The sequence below is a fragment of the Hemicordylus capensis genome, chromosome 15 (assembly GCF_027244095.1).
Source record: "Hemicordylus capensis ecotype Gifberg chromosome 15, rHemCap1.1.pri, whole genome shotgun sequence".
Taxonomy (NCBI): domain Eukaryota; kingdom Metazoa; phylum Chordata; class Lepidosauria; order Squamata; family Cordylidae; genus Hemicordylus; species Hemicordylus capensis.
In genome coordinates, this window is record NC_069671.1 from 5,799,366 (window position 1) to 5,817,918 (window position 18,553).

Below are 18,553 nucleotides of genomic sequence, written 5' to 3' on the forward strand. Positions count from 1 at the left end.
ATATAAAACAGGATAAAACAATTAAAACAATTTAATGAAATAAAAGTTCGAAACACTCCTAGCAGCTTGATGAGTAGTTGGGACTTCTTTCCCCAAGCTTTCAGTGCTCAGCAAAGCTGCTCTAAAGTTGTGCCCTCGAGTCGGTGTCGAGTTGGTGTCGACTCCTGGCGACCACAGAGCCATGTGGTTTTCTGTGGTAGAATACAGGAGGGGTTGACCATTGCCTCCTCCCATGCAGTGTGAGATGGTGCCTCTCAGCACCATCCTATATCGCTGCTGCCCGATATAGGTGTTTCCCATATTCTGGGAAACATACCAGTGGGGATTCAAACCAGCAACCTCTTGCTCGCTAGGCAAGACATTTCCCCGCTGTGCCATTCGGTGGTACAAAAAGCTCCCGCAGCTTTAGTTTGTTTTGAAGTGCCCTGATAGCAATGAATTCGTTTAACTCTTTTAATGGTTTCTTCTCTATTTTCCTGCTATTAGCTGCTTTGATTGCTTGATCCATGAAGGTGGGATTATTTTAAATCTCTAAATAACATAACTTCCTCTAACTTGCCGTGATTAAAATTTAATTGTTAACCACCTCGAGGCAGGGTAAAGGGGGATCCATTTTTTTTTTTGCACCGGGAAGGTGGGATAAAAGTGTTCCTAATAAATAATGAACAACATTTTAAGATGTTGTCCTGTGTCCAGTGGGTCATGGCGGGCAACTCCCGTTTCTAGTTCTTGCAGAAATGACCTGTGCATTTTAAACATTTTTTCCTCTAACTGTGATGGTCGGCGAGGCATTTATGCTGTAGAAGAAAATGTAACATCCAGCCAGCAGACTGTGACCATGCAAGATTTCTAGACACCCTCCGTACCAGCGTCAAACTGAGCCAAGACCTTGGATAATGGGCCCCATTCTGTGAGTTTGGAAGCAATTCCATGCTATCAATCACCAGTTAATCTCGCCGAGTACGGAACAGAAACGAGCCATCCCGGGTCGCTGCCGGTGGTTGAAAAGAGAAATCAGAGTGTCACGCACCGAAAAATGAGGAGCAGAGGTCTAAATGAGGAAGGTTCCCTTCTGGTTTGACACACTTGCAACCATTTTTGGAAGCCAGATAGGCAGGGAATAAGGCAAAACAAAAATGGGAAACGGATTTGTATTCGGGGGGGGGGGGGGAGAGAAAGAAATGCACACACTCGAGGCCTTTGATGTTAGGGTAGGAAATTATTAAACAAAAAGGAAAAACTGGCTGCTCAACAGAGGTCGAATTATAAATATACAATTCTCTGTTTTGTACATCTGTAAAGCCAGGGGTCCCTGCGCGGCCCCCACAAACAGTGTTACATCTGAATGTCTCTGCAAAGACCTTCCGTGGAGTAATGTCAGCTGGTGAAACCGACGCTTCCCTCGGGAGCACTGACTGAAGCTGTCTGCACTCTGCTATCTGTCTGTCTTCCCTTCAGCCATCCCTGTGGGACACCGATCTGCTATTCCTTTCTCTGCCCTCGATCCCCCAGCCCCGATGCTATCAGGCACCAAAAATAATAAACCTCCCAGACCTTATCTTGGCTCGGATGTGAAACAACTTCCTACTGTTGTGTTTCTTTGTGCATTGAGAATAAAGTCTGGAAGCTTGGCAACTGGGGCAGCTTGGGGGGGGCGGTTTCTGGTGCCCCCATTTTCCAGTCTAGGCAGACACCAAGGCAGAAAGTTAGCATGCGGTGGCAAATAATACAATTGTACTGTATTATTTGCCATTGCAAATTATAATAAACAGGCAAATTATAATAAATAAACAGATTAATAAATAATATAATATAAATATTATAATATAATATAATCAGGCTTTTAATGTGCAGCTTTCAAGTTTGACATTTTAGAGTTCTTAATCTATAGTTTAAATTGTTTTAGTTGTGTTAATGTTTTCATTATTGTTGTGTTTCAAACTGTAAACCGTCCAGAGGTTTTTATATGGGGTGGTACAGAAATGTGCTAAATAAATAATAAAATAAACCTCTCCCCCCCCCTCTTTTTTAAAGTTACAAAAGCTTCTCCTTCACCCAACTACCTGCCAATAGATTAGTGTTAAAAGCTTCAACAATAACAACAGCTGGGGGGATCAAACTTGCAGGACAACACTTAACCTTTTCCTTCCAATCACTCTCCACATCTGCATAGTTGGGAATTAAGAAGGAAAGAATCAAGTGAAACACACTTAGCCGATAAATGGGAAACCTCATCCATTCACTCGCGTGTGTCCCAAACGGAATTCCGACTGCAGTAACAACATAGTAACGCTGAATTTTTATTGGCCACTAGCCACCTCAGCTGTAATTCCCCGAACGAAGAGGTCCGTTAAGATCAAAGGGATTCCACCTTTTGAGTCACAACATTCTCTAGTATGTTTAGAGAATTGGTTGACTTCAGTTCCAGGTTTAGAAAGCCCTAATGCAGGGGTCTCAACTCCAGCTGTTGCTGGACTACAATTCCCATTGCCCCCTGTCACAATGGACAGAAGCTAAGGATTATGCGAGGTGTAGGCCAACATCTACAGGAGGGCCACAGTTTGAGACCTCTGCCCCACCCGTAGCCTTTTACGGACTTTCTTAGGAGGCTTACGCACAGCAGTTGGCCACTTTCAGAGGCAAGAGCTATTTAAGAGGTCACCTTCTTTGTCATAAACCCTGCCTCCTGTTAACGATCTTCTGGAGAGGTCCAGTTACAGTTGCCACCAGCTCGTTTGGTGGCGAACCAGGACAGGGCTCTCTCCATGGCTGCCCCAGGGCTTTGGAATATGCTCCCTACTGAAATAAGAACATCTCCTCTGATTGTTTTCAGGAAGCCCCCCTCAAGGCTCTCCTGTTCCTGCCAGCTTTTAATTAGAATTAATTTTAATAATTTTAATTGTTTTAATCACTATTTTATGCTATTGTTTTTATTGTGTCGAGTATTTTAATCTGTTGACTTTTATACCGCCTAGAGATGTACATATCACGCGGTATAAAAATATGATAAAACAACAAACAAGATGCCTCTGAATCCCAGTTGCAGGGGAGCAACAGCAGGAGAGAGGGCTGCTTGTGGGCTTCTTGGAGGCATCTGGTGGGCCACTGTGTGAAACAGGATGCTGGACTAGATGGGCCTTGAGCCTGATCCAGCAGGGCTGTTCTAATGTTCTAAAGCAGGGTTTCTTAACCTTGGGCCCCCAGATGTTGTTGGACTAAAACTCCCAAAATCCTCAGTTGCAATGGCTTTTGCTTGGGGATTCTGGGAGTTGTAGTCCAACAACATCTGGGGGCCCAAGGTGAAGAAAGCCTGTTCTAAAGGAATATCTTCCAGTGCTCACACATGTAGTCTCCCATTCACATGCAAACCAGGGCAGATCCTGCCTGCCAGAGGGGACAAGTCAGGCTTGCTCCCACAAGACCAGCTCTCCTCGCATTCCCCTTCTGCATGCAAGCAAGCAGATGCTCTTCCCAGAGCATCCCCAACCCCTAAGGGGAATATCTTCCAGTACTCACACATGTAGTCTCTCATTCCAATGTAAACCAGGGTGGACCCTGCTTAGCAAAGGGGACAATTCATGCTTGCTCCCAAAAGACCAGCTCTCGTCCTGTGGGATCACGCTTCCAGCTCCCCAGTGATGGTTGCCTCCTGCGATTCCTAAACTCACAAAGACACATTGGTTTCTTCTGCCTAGTTCAAAAGGTTAAGAACGTGACAGGCAATCAAAGCCCCAGAGACAAGCATCAAGCCTCTTTCTCTTCTGCACAGGACTGTGGCAAAGCAATGCCCAACGGAGTTGGAGACGATGCTTCAACATATGGGACTTATCAAAACAAAACTCCAAAGCTAAACCAAAAAACTAAACAAAAAACCACTCCCCAAACCCTCTATTTTCTTGGGTAATTCAAATTGATGTGGTTGCAGAGTTGGAAGGGAAAACCATTTCCAGCACATTTAACCCTTTCATCGCATCAAACGCTCATAGATCTCAGTTCAAGTGTTCCTGTTGGGAAAGAGAAGGCTGATTGGCTCAGGCAAACTATCGCAAAGCAAAACGCTTGGTGCTCTAAAGGTAAATTCTTTGATCCCCTTTTCAACCGAGACGGATTAAGGCTTCCATTCTTATTTTTATAGCCAAGGTGATTTTATTTCAAAGGCGCACGGTATGAAGTGTGGTATGTTTGCCTGAACCGAAGACTAGGCTTCCCCCGAATTCTTTGATGTTAGAAATTGGGGGTTGTCTTAAATTCAGAGTTCTCTTCGTTTCAGGTAAATGCAAGTATAACCTGGATTTAACCGGGTTTAAATTTGGGGTGGTCATCTCTTTGGGTAAATATGGTACAAGGAACAGCAAGGGGAGCAGGGGAAGGAGATAGATAGATAGAGAGATTGAGATTATAAAGAACATAAGAAAAGCCCTGCCAGATCAGGCCAAGATACAACCAGATACAAAAGGGAAGCCCGCAAGTGGGGAAAAGAGGGCTCCTACATCCAAAAAGAATTCGGCAAGGCTTGTTTTAATACTTTTCAAACTAGCAAATTCATTTTGAGGGGGGGTACTTGAAAATTCAGCTCGTTATCCGGAAAGACATAAAAATGCATGAAAGAGAAGGCACGTTCTGTCGATGAGATTTTACTACAATATGGTGATACAGCTGGACTGTCTTCTTTCAAAACGTATCAGTGAGGAAAAAGAGCCTGCAATCTATCCGCAGCCTTTCCAATGAAGTAGACGAAACAGAGACTCTGGCTTGGTTCAGGCAATCCTTCAAACCATGGCTTTGGAGGGCCAGCTCCCTCCTCCTTTCACACAATCAGATTCAGGCAAGCTATCCTTTGCCACCACATCCAAATTAGGCAAACTATGGTGATCACAACTTGCCTCCAAGGAAGGACAGGAAACCCAGTTCAAACCATGGTTTCTGGTTGAGAGGAAAGGTTACAGTTTGCGCTAACCCTGGTTTGCCTGATTAGGATTTGATGGTAAAATACAGTTGCTCAAACCCAGAAGGGAAAGAATACACAAGGCTAGTTTCTGATCCTCCCCCAAATTGCGGTCGGTTCTGATTCCCTGTCTTTAACAATGAGCTCAAAATCTCTGTAGTGACAGAAAAGTATCCATCTTGCATATTCTGTGGTAGGAAGGGTCTCTGTGTAATGGATGACCAGATGGAAGGCCAATGTAAGCCTTCTGGTAAGAGAGTAAGCCTCTGAGACTAGGAAAGAGATGCTTGGATCTCATTAGGAAAAGAGAAAAAAGAAACCCAGCAATAACAAAACCTACCACAAAGTTGCAAGCAACTTCTCCCCTTGGGAACCATTAAACCCACAAAGCCGGACGCGAAGACTGAAGGAAATGAGCAGCTGGGAATCATACTGCAGAGATCAGTCAAAAAGAAAGAGAGAACATCCATTTCATTCTCTTTCCACAGTAACGAGCTTGATTATATTTGGTGGGATGATGTCCGAGGAAAAATGTACTGACCATTCTGCACGGCTCTCTACACAAGGGAGTGAGTTAGGTGCTGAGCTAGATGCACCAATGGTCTGACTCTGTAGACGGCAGCTTCATCACACTCCTTTGTAATTTCAGTTCTGCCTCTGATCTAAAGCAAAATTTCTAGGGCAATCCAAAGACATCCGAGCAGCTGAGAGGGAATCCAGAAGTGTCTCAGTATATCTGATGATATGTAAATTCCTGTTTTGAAAAGGGAATCATGATTTGTTTTGATTGTTGCTGTGAAGTAGAGATGTGCACAAATCACGATTCGAAGAGCGATGCGCAGCACAGCCCCGGCACCTTTAAAAAGGGAGGAGAGCAGGTCCATACCTGCTCCTCCACGACTTGCTGCAGCTTCCTGTATCAGTGGCGCTCCCCACAGCTGCCCTTGCGCATACTGACAGTGCAAATGGCCGCTGCGCATGGACCTGTATGGACCTGCCCTCCTCCCTTTTAAAGGTGCCAGGGTTGTGCTGCGAATCGCTCTTCGAATCGCAATTTGTGCACATCCCTGTGAAGTTGTGTGTGGCAAAAGTTTTGGGGGGGTGGGGATGGGAATCTTCCAAAATAAGGGGTTGGTTTCAGAGAACATGGGATCTGGTTATCCAAGATAAATTATTCTCTTAAAGACTTCAATATGAACCCCAACCAAATATAGGTTTTTCTTTTTAGAGTGCCGGGTGCCATTTTAAAATCATTTAGATAAATGTAGGAAAGATTATACCAGACATGCAAGTTTGCCCATTCTGGATTTTTTTTTTGTTTTGTTATGGCTGAAAACATCATATAAAAAGTTGTTGTTGTTTTTTAAATAAGGGTAGTAAGAGTTTTCAGGGAGCTTACAAAACACACACCCACCCTACTTTTTAATGCCAGTTGGGCTCAGACCACTTTAAACAAGCATTTCTCTTCAACTGCAGAAATTGGAAACCTAATCTCTGTATTATCTTTCCTAACTAGTTTTATGCAATTTAAAGGCCCACTGTCCCCCAGAAATGGTTTGTATTCAAATCCCGAGGTTTGTATGGTTAAAACCAATTCAGAAGACAACCAGTTAATTCGGTGAAAGCTGATCTCAAGGAAGCCTTCCAAACTGCCCTTTTCCAGTCTGTGTTTGTGATTGGCACAATTGCAGACAGGAAATCCTCAACACAACTGAGTTTCCCAGTCCATTATCACAGACACCTGGTGTGGGTGTGTGCATATAGAATAAAAACATATGAATCATAGGCCGACTGCACATCAGTTAACGAGCTTTAACTGTTAATGGGCTTAATCCTTAATCCCAGGAGGCGGAGTGTGAAATCAAAGTTCTGGCTCTCCAGATTGGAAAACGAAAAAATAATAGTGGAAAGCAAAGAAATAAGTTTCCCCTAACACAACTTGAATGAAAATTCCCTGCTAGTGAAGAAGAAGTATTTAACAGCAGCTTAAAGACTAACAGATTTAACTGAGCAAAGAGGTACTTTTAAAAATGGCAGTTCTCTTAGATTTAGCAGGGGGAGAGCAACTGGCCCTATCCATCCCCAGCACAGCATCCCTCCAGTGGCTGTTGCTGGGGTCTACCTTGTATTCTACTTCCCACTTGATCGCTCCACTAACAGTGCCCAGGCACTGAGCGAAGAGCTGTCAGTGCTGCAGAAGGCTCCCCAGTGAAGCCAGCATTGGTACCTGTGCAAGGCGGGGGGTGGCAGGGAAACAAATTTTGCCACTCTCTCCTTCCCTTGGAAGTGCCCCGTGTCTCCAAAAATATGTCCCTGAGGGCTGCATGACCCTCAGGGACATATTTTGTGAGGCACTGGGTGATTCCAGGGGAAGGAGACCTGGGGAAAATTCTCCCGCCTCATGCGCCTGACACAAGAGAGTCAAGGAAAAAAACCCACAGCGCTGGGACACGGCTAGCAATGATGTCGGCCAGTATTGTTTTCTCATTATCACAGCAGCATCTCTCCTCTGGATTTACGTTACATTTTGTGACGATATCCCTCTATTATCACCTTCCTTCCGACATCTTCCATTCCCAACGTGATCCAACATTAAGCTAAGCACACCTGGAGTTCTATGGTTTCTCATATCAAGGGTAGGGCTTGGCGCCATTCCAGATGTTTGAGGCAAATCAGATAAGGGATTTGGGAAATGAGGACAGCTTGATGATGAAAACACCTCATTTATACGGAGCGATTTATCAAACGTTTGATATTCATCAGAGCTGTCAAGGGAATCCAGTGACAAGGAGATGGAAATATACTTTTCAATCTAGCTTTCTTATTTGCCCTCACTGGAATTTTATTTTGTGTTATTTTCTGCTACCGCTGGCAGGGAGTTGAACAGGGAGAGAACATTCAACAATCCAGTTTCCTACGCACCCCACCGCAGGAATTCCAAATTGGTACAGCCTAGGAAGGACTGTCACACATTTAGCAGTTCCACTTTTCTAATAAGCTAGAACTTCACACACACACACACACACACACACACACACACACACACACACACACACACACACACACAGGCCTCCTTGAGAACTGCCCCACAAGTGTGAGATTCCCTTCCCTGGGAGAGTCACCAAACTTCAACCCTGAAAACTAAAGACGAGAGGATCTCCCTCATTTCATTCCTGGTTTTTGTGGGTGGCGCTGCCCTGTATTCTGCTTGCCAGGGGGGAAAGTATGCAGTATTTATTAGGTTTTTATATGCCTCCATAGGTTTTTACATACTATATTTACCCAGATAGAAGGCGGCTCTAAATATAAAACGTTCCCCTTAAAAAGTAGAGTATGTTATACCTGCATTTACTCAAAAGGAACAGGACTCTGAATTTAAAAGGACCACCTGATTTCTAATATCAAAAAGATTTGGGGAAAAACCTAGTCTTGGATTCAGATAATATTGTATTTTAATAATTGTTCAGCAAAAAATGTCAACATTTATTTAGTTGTGGTAGTTTTGCCAATTTGGTTTCTTCAAGATCAGATACATATTGCCCTATGGCCGGCTTTGTGAGCCGTCCTAAGAAGTATCGCCCCAGAGAGACGGGTCACGGATATTTTAAATAACTAAATAAATCCACTACCAAGCCACAGACCCACCTGCACGAACTAACCTGAATTAAACAAGAGAAATTGCATATCTAGCCTCTGCTTACCTACTGCCCACATCACGGTGTCAAATTCACCAGTGTCTTCTTTGCCGGAATCCGCGTATTTCCACGTTACCCGCAGTTTGCCACTGTCCGCCTTCTTGACTTTCGTCGGGCTGCAGTTCTTGAGAAATCTCGTGCCGCGGGCTTGCATGTAGTCCGTCACCAAGGCGGCCATTTGCTAAACAGGTAGTAAGACCAAAAAAACGAGGTTTGTAAAATAACTATGAACAATTACTTTTAATGCGGGGGCTGAGCATAACCTTATTCCTGGAACCCACACAGTACTGCAGAGTTTTCGGCATGCATCCCTGTTGAACCACCTAGAACAGGCCTGCTCAACGTAGGCCCCCTTAGCTGCTCTTGGACTACAACTCCCATAATCCCAAACCACAGCGGCCAATAGCCAGAGATTATGGGAGCTGTTGGCCAACATCTGCAGGAGGGCCGAATTTGAGCAGCTCGGACCTAGAACAATTCTCCTTTCCTTCCCCATGGGTCCCACTCACGAACAGGAGTGGAGTTTCTGGGATCTCTTCCTCCCCCTCCAAGGCTCTTCAGTCATCAACTGGCCTCCTCTTCGGAGTTCAGTATAGGAGCCAGTTGAAGCAATTGGTGCCATCTGGGGGGGATGAATGCTCATTGTGATTTTGAGCAGGGCAACACCCTTAGAGATGGAAAATAGGCCACGGGACTACAACACCTTCTGCTTGCACTGTATTGTTATGCTTTTCTTGTCCTGGCCATTGACAACCACAAATATTTATAAACTGCCTTTCAACAAACGTTCCCAAAGCAGTTGACATAGATATAAATAAAATAAAATAAAATAAAATAAAAATAAAGATAGCTTCCTGTCCCCAAAGGTCTCACAATCAAAAAAAGGAAACATAAGATAGACGCCAGCAGCAGCCACTGGAGGGATGCTGTGTAGGAACGGATAGGGCCAGTTGCTCTCCCCCTGACCAATAAAGAGAATCGCCACTTTCAAGAGGTGCCTCTTTGCTCAGTGAGCAGGGGACCATCTTGCAGCCATCGGGCTTGTGGCTGAGAAATTGGCAAATGGTGTTTTAAAAGCCCTTAAAAGTTTTAAACGCACAAAAACTGCTATAACATTTTATCAGGGAAGTAGCCAACATATATCAAAATGTGTTCCCCCCCAAATGAACATCTCCATATTCCCTCTCCATCTGGATCCCTCACACTGAATGATCATGAGCGCATGTATCCAAGGGCAACAGGTACATGTCTCCCTTGTGATAGTCCAGGTCACCTCCTCTGCAAGGGCAGGCGGGTGTTACAGTTGTCAGAGGAATGGGAATGGGAATTGGCAAGTCCTCCGAAGATGATTCCATGGAAAGAGTGCAAGAATTGCTTCCTGGTTGCTCTGACCCTTTGCTCTATGCAAAAACGACTGCAATCATTTAGTAGCAGTGATAAGGGAGGGTAGTGATAAAGGAGGAGTGATAATACAGGAAGTTGTTGTGCAACAATGCTATCACCCCTTTCCCATCTCTAGCGTCATAGATATTGCCAAGAATCACTGTAAGCATCCCTCCCGAGATGATCCCAATGCCAAAATTTGTGGGTCTGGCTCATCAACCATTGGTGCCAGCCCTCCCCACCCCTAAAGCTACCCCTGCTAACCGAGCAAAGAGACACCTTTTAAAGCGGCAATTCTCTTAAATTTAGCAGCAGGGAGAGGAACTGGCCTTCTCCATCCCCAGCACAGCATCCCTCCAGTGACGGCTGCTGGCACGTCCACTGTCTGTTTCTTTTTCGACTGTGAGCCCTTTGGGGACAGGGGACCATCCTAAATTAATTAGGTGGTATTTATTTTTCTACGTGAACTGCTCTGAGGACTTTGGTTGGGATGTGGTATATAAACATTCGCAGCAGCAGTAGTAAAAAGCTCAGAACTTTGAAGGCAGCCTCACCAGAGGAGTCTCTCAAAAGTTCCTTCGGATCGCAATGGATCTCGCTGGGCGCTCTTGCTCAGAGCCTTTCCCACCTGGCCTTGGCGTCCTCATCCTTGCCGCTTGCAGCTCCCTCAGTAAAGGATCCCTACCCCATCTCCCACCGCTCCGCACTGGAACCAAGCAAGCACTGCCAGCACCCTTCTTTTAGGAGCTGGACCCCCAACAATCACTGTGTCGAGAGATTCAGTGCCAACGCACAGAGAGGATTGGGCTATCTAGAATTTTCTGCCCCGCCCTTGTGCGCCTGCCTCGCACCTCCTTAACACAGGTGACTCATGAAGGTATCCCAAACCTCGACAGACGGAGCCGCTGCTGAAGACACCTCCGTTTGAACCCCTGCCATGCCGCTGTCAAGCAGCGTACAGTCCCCCTGACAGGTTTATTCAGAAGATGCCATGGCTGTTGATGGCTAGATGTTAAACTCTCATACATAAGACAACGTGTTTACTAATCACGGAAAGGAGAAATCACAAATGCCGCCCACGCTTAAGCGCCGCTTTCTTGGCGTCTGCGGTACATTGCTCTTTCACGCCACCAGCCAGAAGGGGAGAAGCAAAAGAAATCGCAGTGTCTGAAACAAGATATACCAACATTTCCCTCTTGGTCTGTGTCTATTTGTCCCTCTGGGCCTTTGTTGTGGTTGCTATTCATCTTTTATTGCCATAATTTTTTTTTAATTCAGCCCTCATTTGTTTTTGAACTACAGCTCTCATAATCCCCAGCCACAGAAGCCAACAAGCAGGGATTATGGGAGTTGTAGTCCAACTCCCAAGAGGGCTGAATTTGTGCAGTCCTGTTTTAGAACAAGCAATGCACATACCAATCCTTCTTTAATTTAAGATATCCCCTTTCTTAAATTCATGGCATCCACCCCCTCACCTCCATATAACATTTTCTGTTCCATAATTTTAGCATTCAGCTAATTTAAGTGGCAGGATCGTGCATGCAAAATTTGGTACCTGTAGCTAATCGGGAAGTCTGGCTTTCTTTCGCACACACACACCCACAAACAAACTCTTCAGAATATATAATAGAGGAATAAAATAAATACATATTGTTACTTTTGCATTTATACACTGCCTTTTGTCCAAAGACCCTGAAGGCACCAAGCAGCTCAAGAGGTGATGGACAGCAGCAGCAAGTACCTGGTCAAATCCTCGAAGGGGGATACTTCTCATCATGACGGTGGCATCCAGTCCAAGGCCTGTGAGAAAGCCAGCGCACTCAAGGGAAACATCTGGCGAGTTTCCAGTGAAAGGCAAACAGCTCCATGGCATAAACAAATAACACCAACTTAAACGACACGGATCAGCCATTTCCACACTGATGTTTCCTGGGTTTCCCCAAACAACATGGTTTCCCCTCCAGAAGCAGGGAGAGGGCTGCTCTGTTTCCCCACCAGATCCTTGAATCGGATCAGGATCCTGAACAGATCCTTGCCATATACGCTTGATGCGCTCAGTCTGTAGAATTTGAGGACCAACCTGGTCTCTGCTTGACACAGACCAGAATTTTGCGTATCGCGGTCACCCCTGGCCTCAATCAAGCCAAAGGAGTGGGCAGGGTCCGCAGATTCCTCTCCAAGAGTTTCTCCTCCCCAAGCAATTCCTCGTATCGTAGGAAGGCACCCTTTGAGAACCATGAATTCTTGAGTCTACACAGCTGAGAGCAGAACAATACAATCAGCAGAATCCTATGGCTCAGCCCTTTCTGGACTGAACCATTTTAAACTGCAGGGGCCAAAGCAGTTTTTAATATGGAGAAACATATAGAGATTATATCTACTACCTATTCCTGAAAGAGCTGGAAATGTTCCTCATGGATGCATAACCAGAACACTTGTGGGTGAGGAGGTATAGCCCGAGCGGGAGTTACTGGCAGTGAAACCTGCAAATGTGTTGATTTCATACAAAAACGGAGGTTAAAAGCCCTCTAAGGGGATCCCCAACCCCCCTGCAAGGTCTCAATGTAACTCAAGGAATATCCATGGATTCAGAGGGCAGTTAACAGATAAGAGTGAGACATTTTTCAGCTTGAAGAATACTCCCTCAAGGCAATCACAACCCTTTATGCTTCTGAGGGGAAACAGTGCTCAAAACTTTCATCAGGCCCCAAAGAAAAACCACATGTCAAGAGAGATCGAGGCAAGAACCTTGCAGCAGGCGATTCTGCTGATCATGTGGCTGGGCTCTTGCTGGATTAGAACCACAGACATCAATCACAGCTGCTAGAGAGGGGCCCTTAGAAGATGGCACCTTCACAGAAAACACAAATACAACAAAGGATACAGCTGGCCCCAATCACCAACCTGTGCCATGGAAAGGAGAGAGGAGAGGAGAGAATTGGGATGAGACTGTTCACATTGTCATAACCCAAAGAAAATTATTTTCTGGAACTTTGGGGCATGAACACAAAGCAAGTTCCAACATTAAGATGCCATGTAAGAGGAGCTGGATTTCACAGGAGGGTCCAGCTGCAGAAAAACAGTGGGTTAAAAGCCACTGACAATTCTATTTTGAAAACCAACCAAGCCAAATTGCAACAGACTCTCCCTCTGCCAAAGAAAACCTCTAGAGGAGTGATTAAAAGGAATGATTTAGGGCTCTGCAGAATGACTGCCTGTCAGTTTGGGGGCAAATAGAATGCAAATCGGGACACCCATTTTCAAGAATGGCTGCGCCCACAGAATCGCAAGGCTCCTGTTAATCAGGATTAGCGAGCCCAGTGATGGTGTGAAGCCAGAATTCCAGGACAATCCTGATCAAACCACTCCTGTAAGCCAGCATTTAACCAGTATAGATAACCAGGATCCAACCACATGGGACCCTTGTGCTTGTGTGAACCCAGCCAATGTAGGACAGAATAAAGCACAATAGTATTCAGCTGAGATCCTCTAGTAGTGCCAGAAATAAACCTGGGAGAACTTCTCTTCAGAGAGCAAGGGCTATCACCCGGTTTTAAACCAATCTCCATTGATTAGCAAAATTAGATGACATCAAATTACTTAATTAAATTAGTCAACGACATTAAGCTAGTTAAAATCAAAAGGAACAGAGGAAGCTTCTTTATACCGAGTCAGATCACTGGTCCATCTAGTTCAGTATTGTCGGCAGGAGCCTCTCCCTAGAGATGCTGCCAGGGATTGAAGCTGGGACCTTCTGCACGCAAAGCAGATGCTCTTCTACTGAGCTACAGCCCCATCCCCTAATATCTTGTCTCATGCAGATGCCCATACAAATGCAAACCAAACTTCCTTATGAAAACTCAGCTAATTCTGAAAGGAAGCCCCCAGCTAGCTTGACAGCAGCAAACGGGGGGAGAAAAAACCTCAAGCACAGCAAAACCCTTTAAATAGAGATAACCTGTGGACGGAATCCTCTCATTTTAACTCAAGGAGAGCGAGGGAAAGAATGCACAAATATTGTACGTTAAGGCGGCAATCCCCAGCAAGGCAAACGAAGACGTGGGTGGCCCAGCGAAAGGCCCCCCGTCAGCCCTTTCAGGAGGATAATGCGATGCTCAAGCGGATAATACCAATGTCAGCCCTAATCCCTAGAGGTACTAATAGTGTTGTTCCAACTCCCAAAGCCGGCTCTTCAAATAATGCTGCGGGTGCCCCCACCGAAAGCAATCAGCACTCCGCTCGGTCACGAGGGGCGGGGTGACAGGAATGTGCCTGCGGGTTTCAGCCGAACCGTGGCTGAAGCATCCCGTAAAGACACAGCAGACTGGCAACTCTCCGGTGCTCGGAAGCCGGAGGATAGGTGGGCTCAGGGGATCAGACGGAGATTTGGGGACAGAAAGTGAAGGCATAGGAGAGGAGAGCTGGTCTTGTGGCAGCAAGCATGACTGGTCCCCATAGCTAAGCAGGGTCTGCCCTGGTTACAGATGAATGGGAGACTTGATGTGTGAGCATTGCAAGATATTCCCCTCAGGGGATGGAGCCACTCTGGGAAGAGCAGAAGGTTCCAAGTTCCCTCCCTGGCAGCATCTCCAAGATAGGGCTGAGAGAGATTCCTGCCTGCAACCTTGGAGAAGCCGCTGCCAGTCTGCGAAGACAATACTGAGCTAGATAGACCAATGGTCTGACTCAGTATATGGCAGTTTCCTATGTTCCTATGTTCACACTGACAGGCAGAGCCTGCTATGCTTCCCCTCACTGGCCCAGGAGCTCTCGGTGACACATTATCGGTGCTGAGGAGCGGTCAGTTTGCAGGCGTGGAAACCAGGCCGGTTTTTTCTCCATGGGATCCCAACCTGGGGGACTCGAGATATTGCTGATCTACAGCCCCCCATCATGGTGGGAGCTGTTGTTCGGCGACATCTGGAGTCCCCCAGGTTGGGGACTCCAGTTTGAGGGTGTGCGTGGCAACCTGAGTAAGAACCAGGCAGCAATCAGAGATGGAAACGGTCATGGAACTTTTAATTGCTGCGGGGCTGATAGGGTGGTTCACATGGCCGCTGGTAGGGCGGAAAGAGGTGCCAAGCCTAAGCGATGTGGCCGCTGGGTGGGACAGCTTTCCCCCCTACCTTGGTAAAAAGCTAGGGGGCGGAATGTGGCTAGGGTGTGCTTAATTAGAGGACTTCAATATGTGGGTTGTGAACAGACTTCTCTGGTGGGTTCCCATCACCATATTCTTTTGAGGCTCAGGCTTTTGAGCCTCAGGCCGCTCTGGAAAAAGCATCTGCCTGCTTGCATGCCGAAAGTTCCAAGTTCCCTCCCTGGCATCATCTCCAAGATAGGGCTGGGAGAGGCTCCTGCCTGCAACCTTGGAGAAGCCGCTGCCAGTCTGTGAAGACAATGCTGAGCTAGATGGAGCAAGGGTCTGACTTGGGAGAAGGCAGCTTCCTAAGTACATGGTTTGAATTGTAGTGTAAACTTCAGCTGCACTCAGTTGTGTGCCCCGCCTTCTTGTGCTTGCGGCACAGCTGGTGTCTGGATTGTGCCAGGGTGATTTCCGTTGGCCTGGTATCATGGACGGACGGACCTCTTGGGGACAGAGGAGCTTGATGCACATGGAACCGCTGTAGACCTTCAGCTAGTTTCTTCTGGTGAGCTCTCACCCATCACTGCTGGGCTGCGCCCCGGATGCAGAGGCTCCGCCCCTCGACCACTGGGTTTTGCCAATGGGTTTGTGGACTCTGGAGGGTGTGCCCCATGAGGTGGGTCCCAGCTCTTGACGAGCTGAAGGCCACTGCTAATGGGTCAGTCTTCTTCACCAACTTGTCTAATACTCTCGGCCATCTGTCCAGTAGCAATGACTGCATCTAGTGGCTGTGAACAGTGTTCCCTCTAACAGGGACGGAGGTGCACCGAGGCAATGTTGGATCCTGGACCTAAAGGCCTTTGGAGGCCCCCACTCCCCGGCAAATTTTAGCCGGGGGTCTTTCCCAGCCCTACCTGGAGATGCCACCAGGGATTGAACCTGGGAGACCTTCTGCTTGCCAAGCACATGCTCTTCCACTGAGCTATAGCCAATCGCCAAGGTTTGGAAGCCACATTAGAAATTAACATAGGAACATAACATAGGAACCTAGGAAGCTGCCATACACTGAGTCAGACCATTGGTCCATCTAGTTCAGTATTGTCTTCACAGACCGGCAGTGGCTTCTCCAAGGTTGCAGGCAGGAATCTCTCTCAATCCCATCTTGGAGATGCTCCATCCCCTCAGGGGAATCTCTTCCAGTGCTCACACTTCTGGTCTCTCAATCAAATGCAACCAGGGTGGACCCTGCTGAGCTAAGGGGACAAGTCATGCTGGCTACCACCAGACCAGCTACCACAAGACGACACGTTGCGTGAAGGGGTCATTCGGGGCCATCCTGAACTGACTGTATTCACCGTTTGAGAGCCACAGTCTGAGCCTACTAGCCAAATGCAGATGTTTCAAGCAGAGGTGGAAAACTGGCCAAGCGGGAACAAAAGTCGGAGGGGAGCACATTTTCGAAAACCTAAACGCCATTACACCAAGTCCTGCGGACGTACCGAAGGGAAATCCATTTGACAGAAACAAATGTTGCTTAAATGTTGCATGCATCGGCCCCCTTATCCCCTGCTCCCCCCCACCGCCCGTCTTTGCCTGCTGTGACACAGGCTGATAGAGTACAGAAGTGCTACTGTAGCTCCTGAAGGCTTATTTTGACTAAAGCTTAGGAATGCAACATATAAACACTCGTCTCCCACATAGCACTGTTACAACTTGCATTAACAGCAACTGGACGAGCGCCATATTTTCGCAGAAATAGCTCACCGGGATCAGTCGTGTTTAGTGTCTTGGGTTTTTAAACACACACACACACACACACACACACACACACACACTTTCCTCACATAAATCATCCTCCCCGAATCCAAGAGGTGACTGATATACTGCAAACAACTGCAGATTTAATTTCCTTTTTAAATGGCATCCAAGGACCACCCCCTGTTTATCTACTTAAGGCAGAGGGGAACAGATGCAACATTTTCAGCTTCCTAACAAAAAGCCAAACATGGAACAGTGCCTGTTTCGGTATGTCACTTTTGATCGATACACGATACGGCCTCTTCGTCCGATGCGCGGACGGCCTTTCATGGCATTAGGCCAGTTGAAGACGTATTTTGGTGAGCTCTGGTCATTAGAAGCTGTGAAGAGAGCTTGGTATCTGTATGGCCGAAATGTCCATCATTACGATACACGCGACAGGAAAAAGAGGGAATTGCATAATCCTAATCGCATCCCTACAATTAGTGCAGGCCAAGTCACGCCGTATCACGGTGAAGGGCAGGATTTGCACCTGAAAGCAGCGCCTGTTAAACCTCCATGTTCAGACCACAGGCTGGTCTGAGAGCAATGCTCTTCCACTCAGCTAAGGTCTTTCTCCCAAATTTTAGTCTCCTCCACGAAGTTATCCAAACCCCTCTTAAAGTCATCCAAGAGAGCTGGTCTTGTGGTAGCGAGCATGTCTTGTCCCCTTAGCTAAGCAGGGTCTGCTCTGGTTGCATTTGAATGGGAGACTTGATGTGTGAGCACTGGAAGAGATTCCCCTTAGGGGATGGAGCCGCTCTGGGAAGAGCAGAAGGTGCCAAGTTCCCTCCCTGGCAGCATCTCCAAGATTGGGCTGAGAGATTCCTGCCTAAAGCCTTGGAGAAGCCACTGCCAGTCTGTGAAGACAATACTGAGCTAGATAGACCAATGGTCTGACTCAGGTTATGGCAGTTTCCTATGTTCCTATGTTGTAAGCATGACTTGTCCCCTTGGCTAAGCAGGGTCTATCCTGGTTTGCATTTGAATGGGAGACTACATGTGTGAACCACATTCCCCTTAGGGTATGTGGCCACTCTGAGAACAACAGCTGCATGCTTACATGCAGAAGGTTCCAAGATCTCTCCTTGGCATCTCCAGATAGGGTTGAGAAGGACTCCTGCCTGCAGCCTTCGAGAAGCTGCTGCCAGTCTGTGTAGACAATACTGAGCTAGATGGACCAGTGGTCTGACTCAGTATATGGCAGCTCCCCATGTTCCTAACTTCCATTTCAGCCTTAACCATATTACGTTTTTATCAGGAACATTACCTATTTCTGTGCAATCTTATCTGTGTAAACCTGCACCAATTTCCAGCTGTCTTCCGTTCTGATCAGCTGCTTCCTAAATCAACTCCATCAAGAGAGTATTTGTCTGAAGTTTAGCAGCTTTAAACCTTTTTTTTTTTTTTTTAAACACTGCCAAGCAGCAATGTCAACAGCAAGGAACGGAGTTGAATTGTCCCAAAGACAGTCTTGCTGTATGGAGATGCAGGTATTCACTCTAGTCTGAGGCCTTGCTGCCCTCTTGTGGTCTATGCAAGAGATATTGACAAAAGGGGATGAATTACGATGGGGAAATTTTGCAATGCTTGGAAATTCTGACAATTGATATAGCACGATCAGTGCATATGGAACTTGTGTGTGAAACT

General features: G+C 46.5%; 1 protein-coding gene across 7 annotated transcripts in view; it reads right to left on the reverse strand.

Moving 5' to 3' along the window:
• The window catches only part of TXNRD2 (thioredoxin reductase 2), a 47,551-nt gene that overhangs the window by 15,331 nt on the left and 13,667 nt on the right, over positions 1 to 18,553 (reverse strand). For all 7 annotated transcript variants that reach the window (XM_053279366.1, XM_053279364.1, XM_053279367.1 and 4 more), the window contains exons 9-11: positions 12,908 to 12,927; positions 11,765 to 11,856; positions 8,647 to 8,821 (exon numbers count right to left, since the gene is read on the reverse strand). In XM_053279366.1, coding sequence (XP_053135341.1) covers positions 8,647 to 8,821; positions 11,765 to 11,856; positions 12,908 to 12,927 — 287 coding nt within the window. The remainder of the gene's footprint in view (positions 1 to 8,646; positions 8,822 to 11,764; positions 11,857 to 12,907; positions 12,928 to 18,553) is intronic.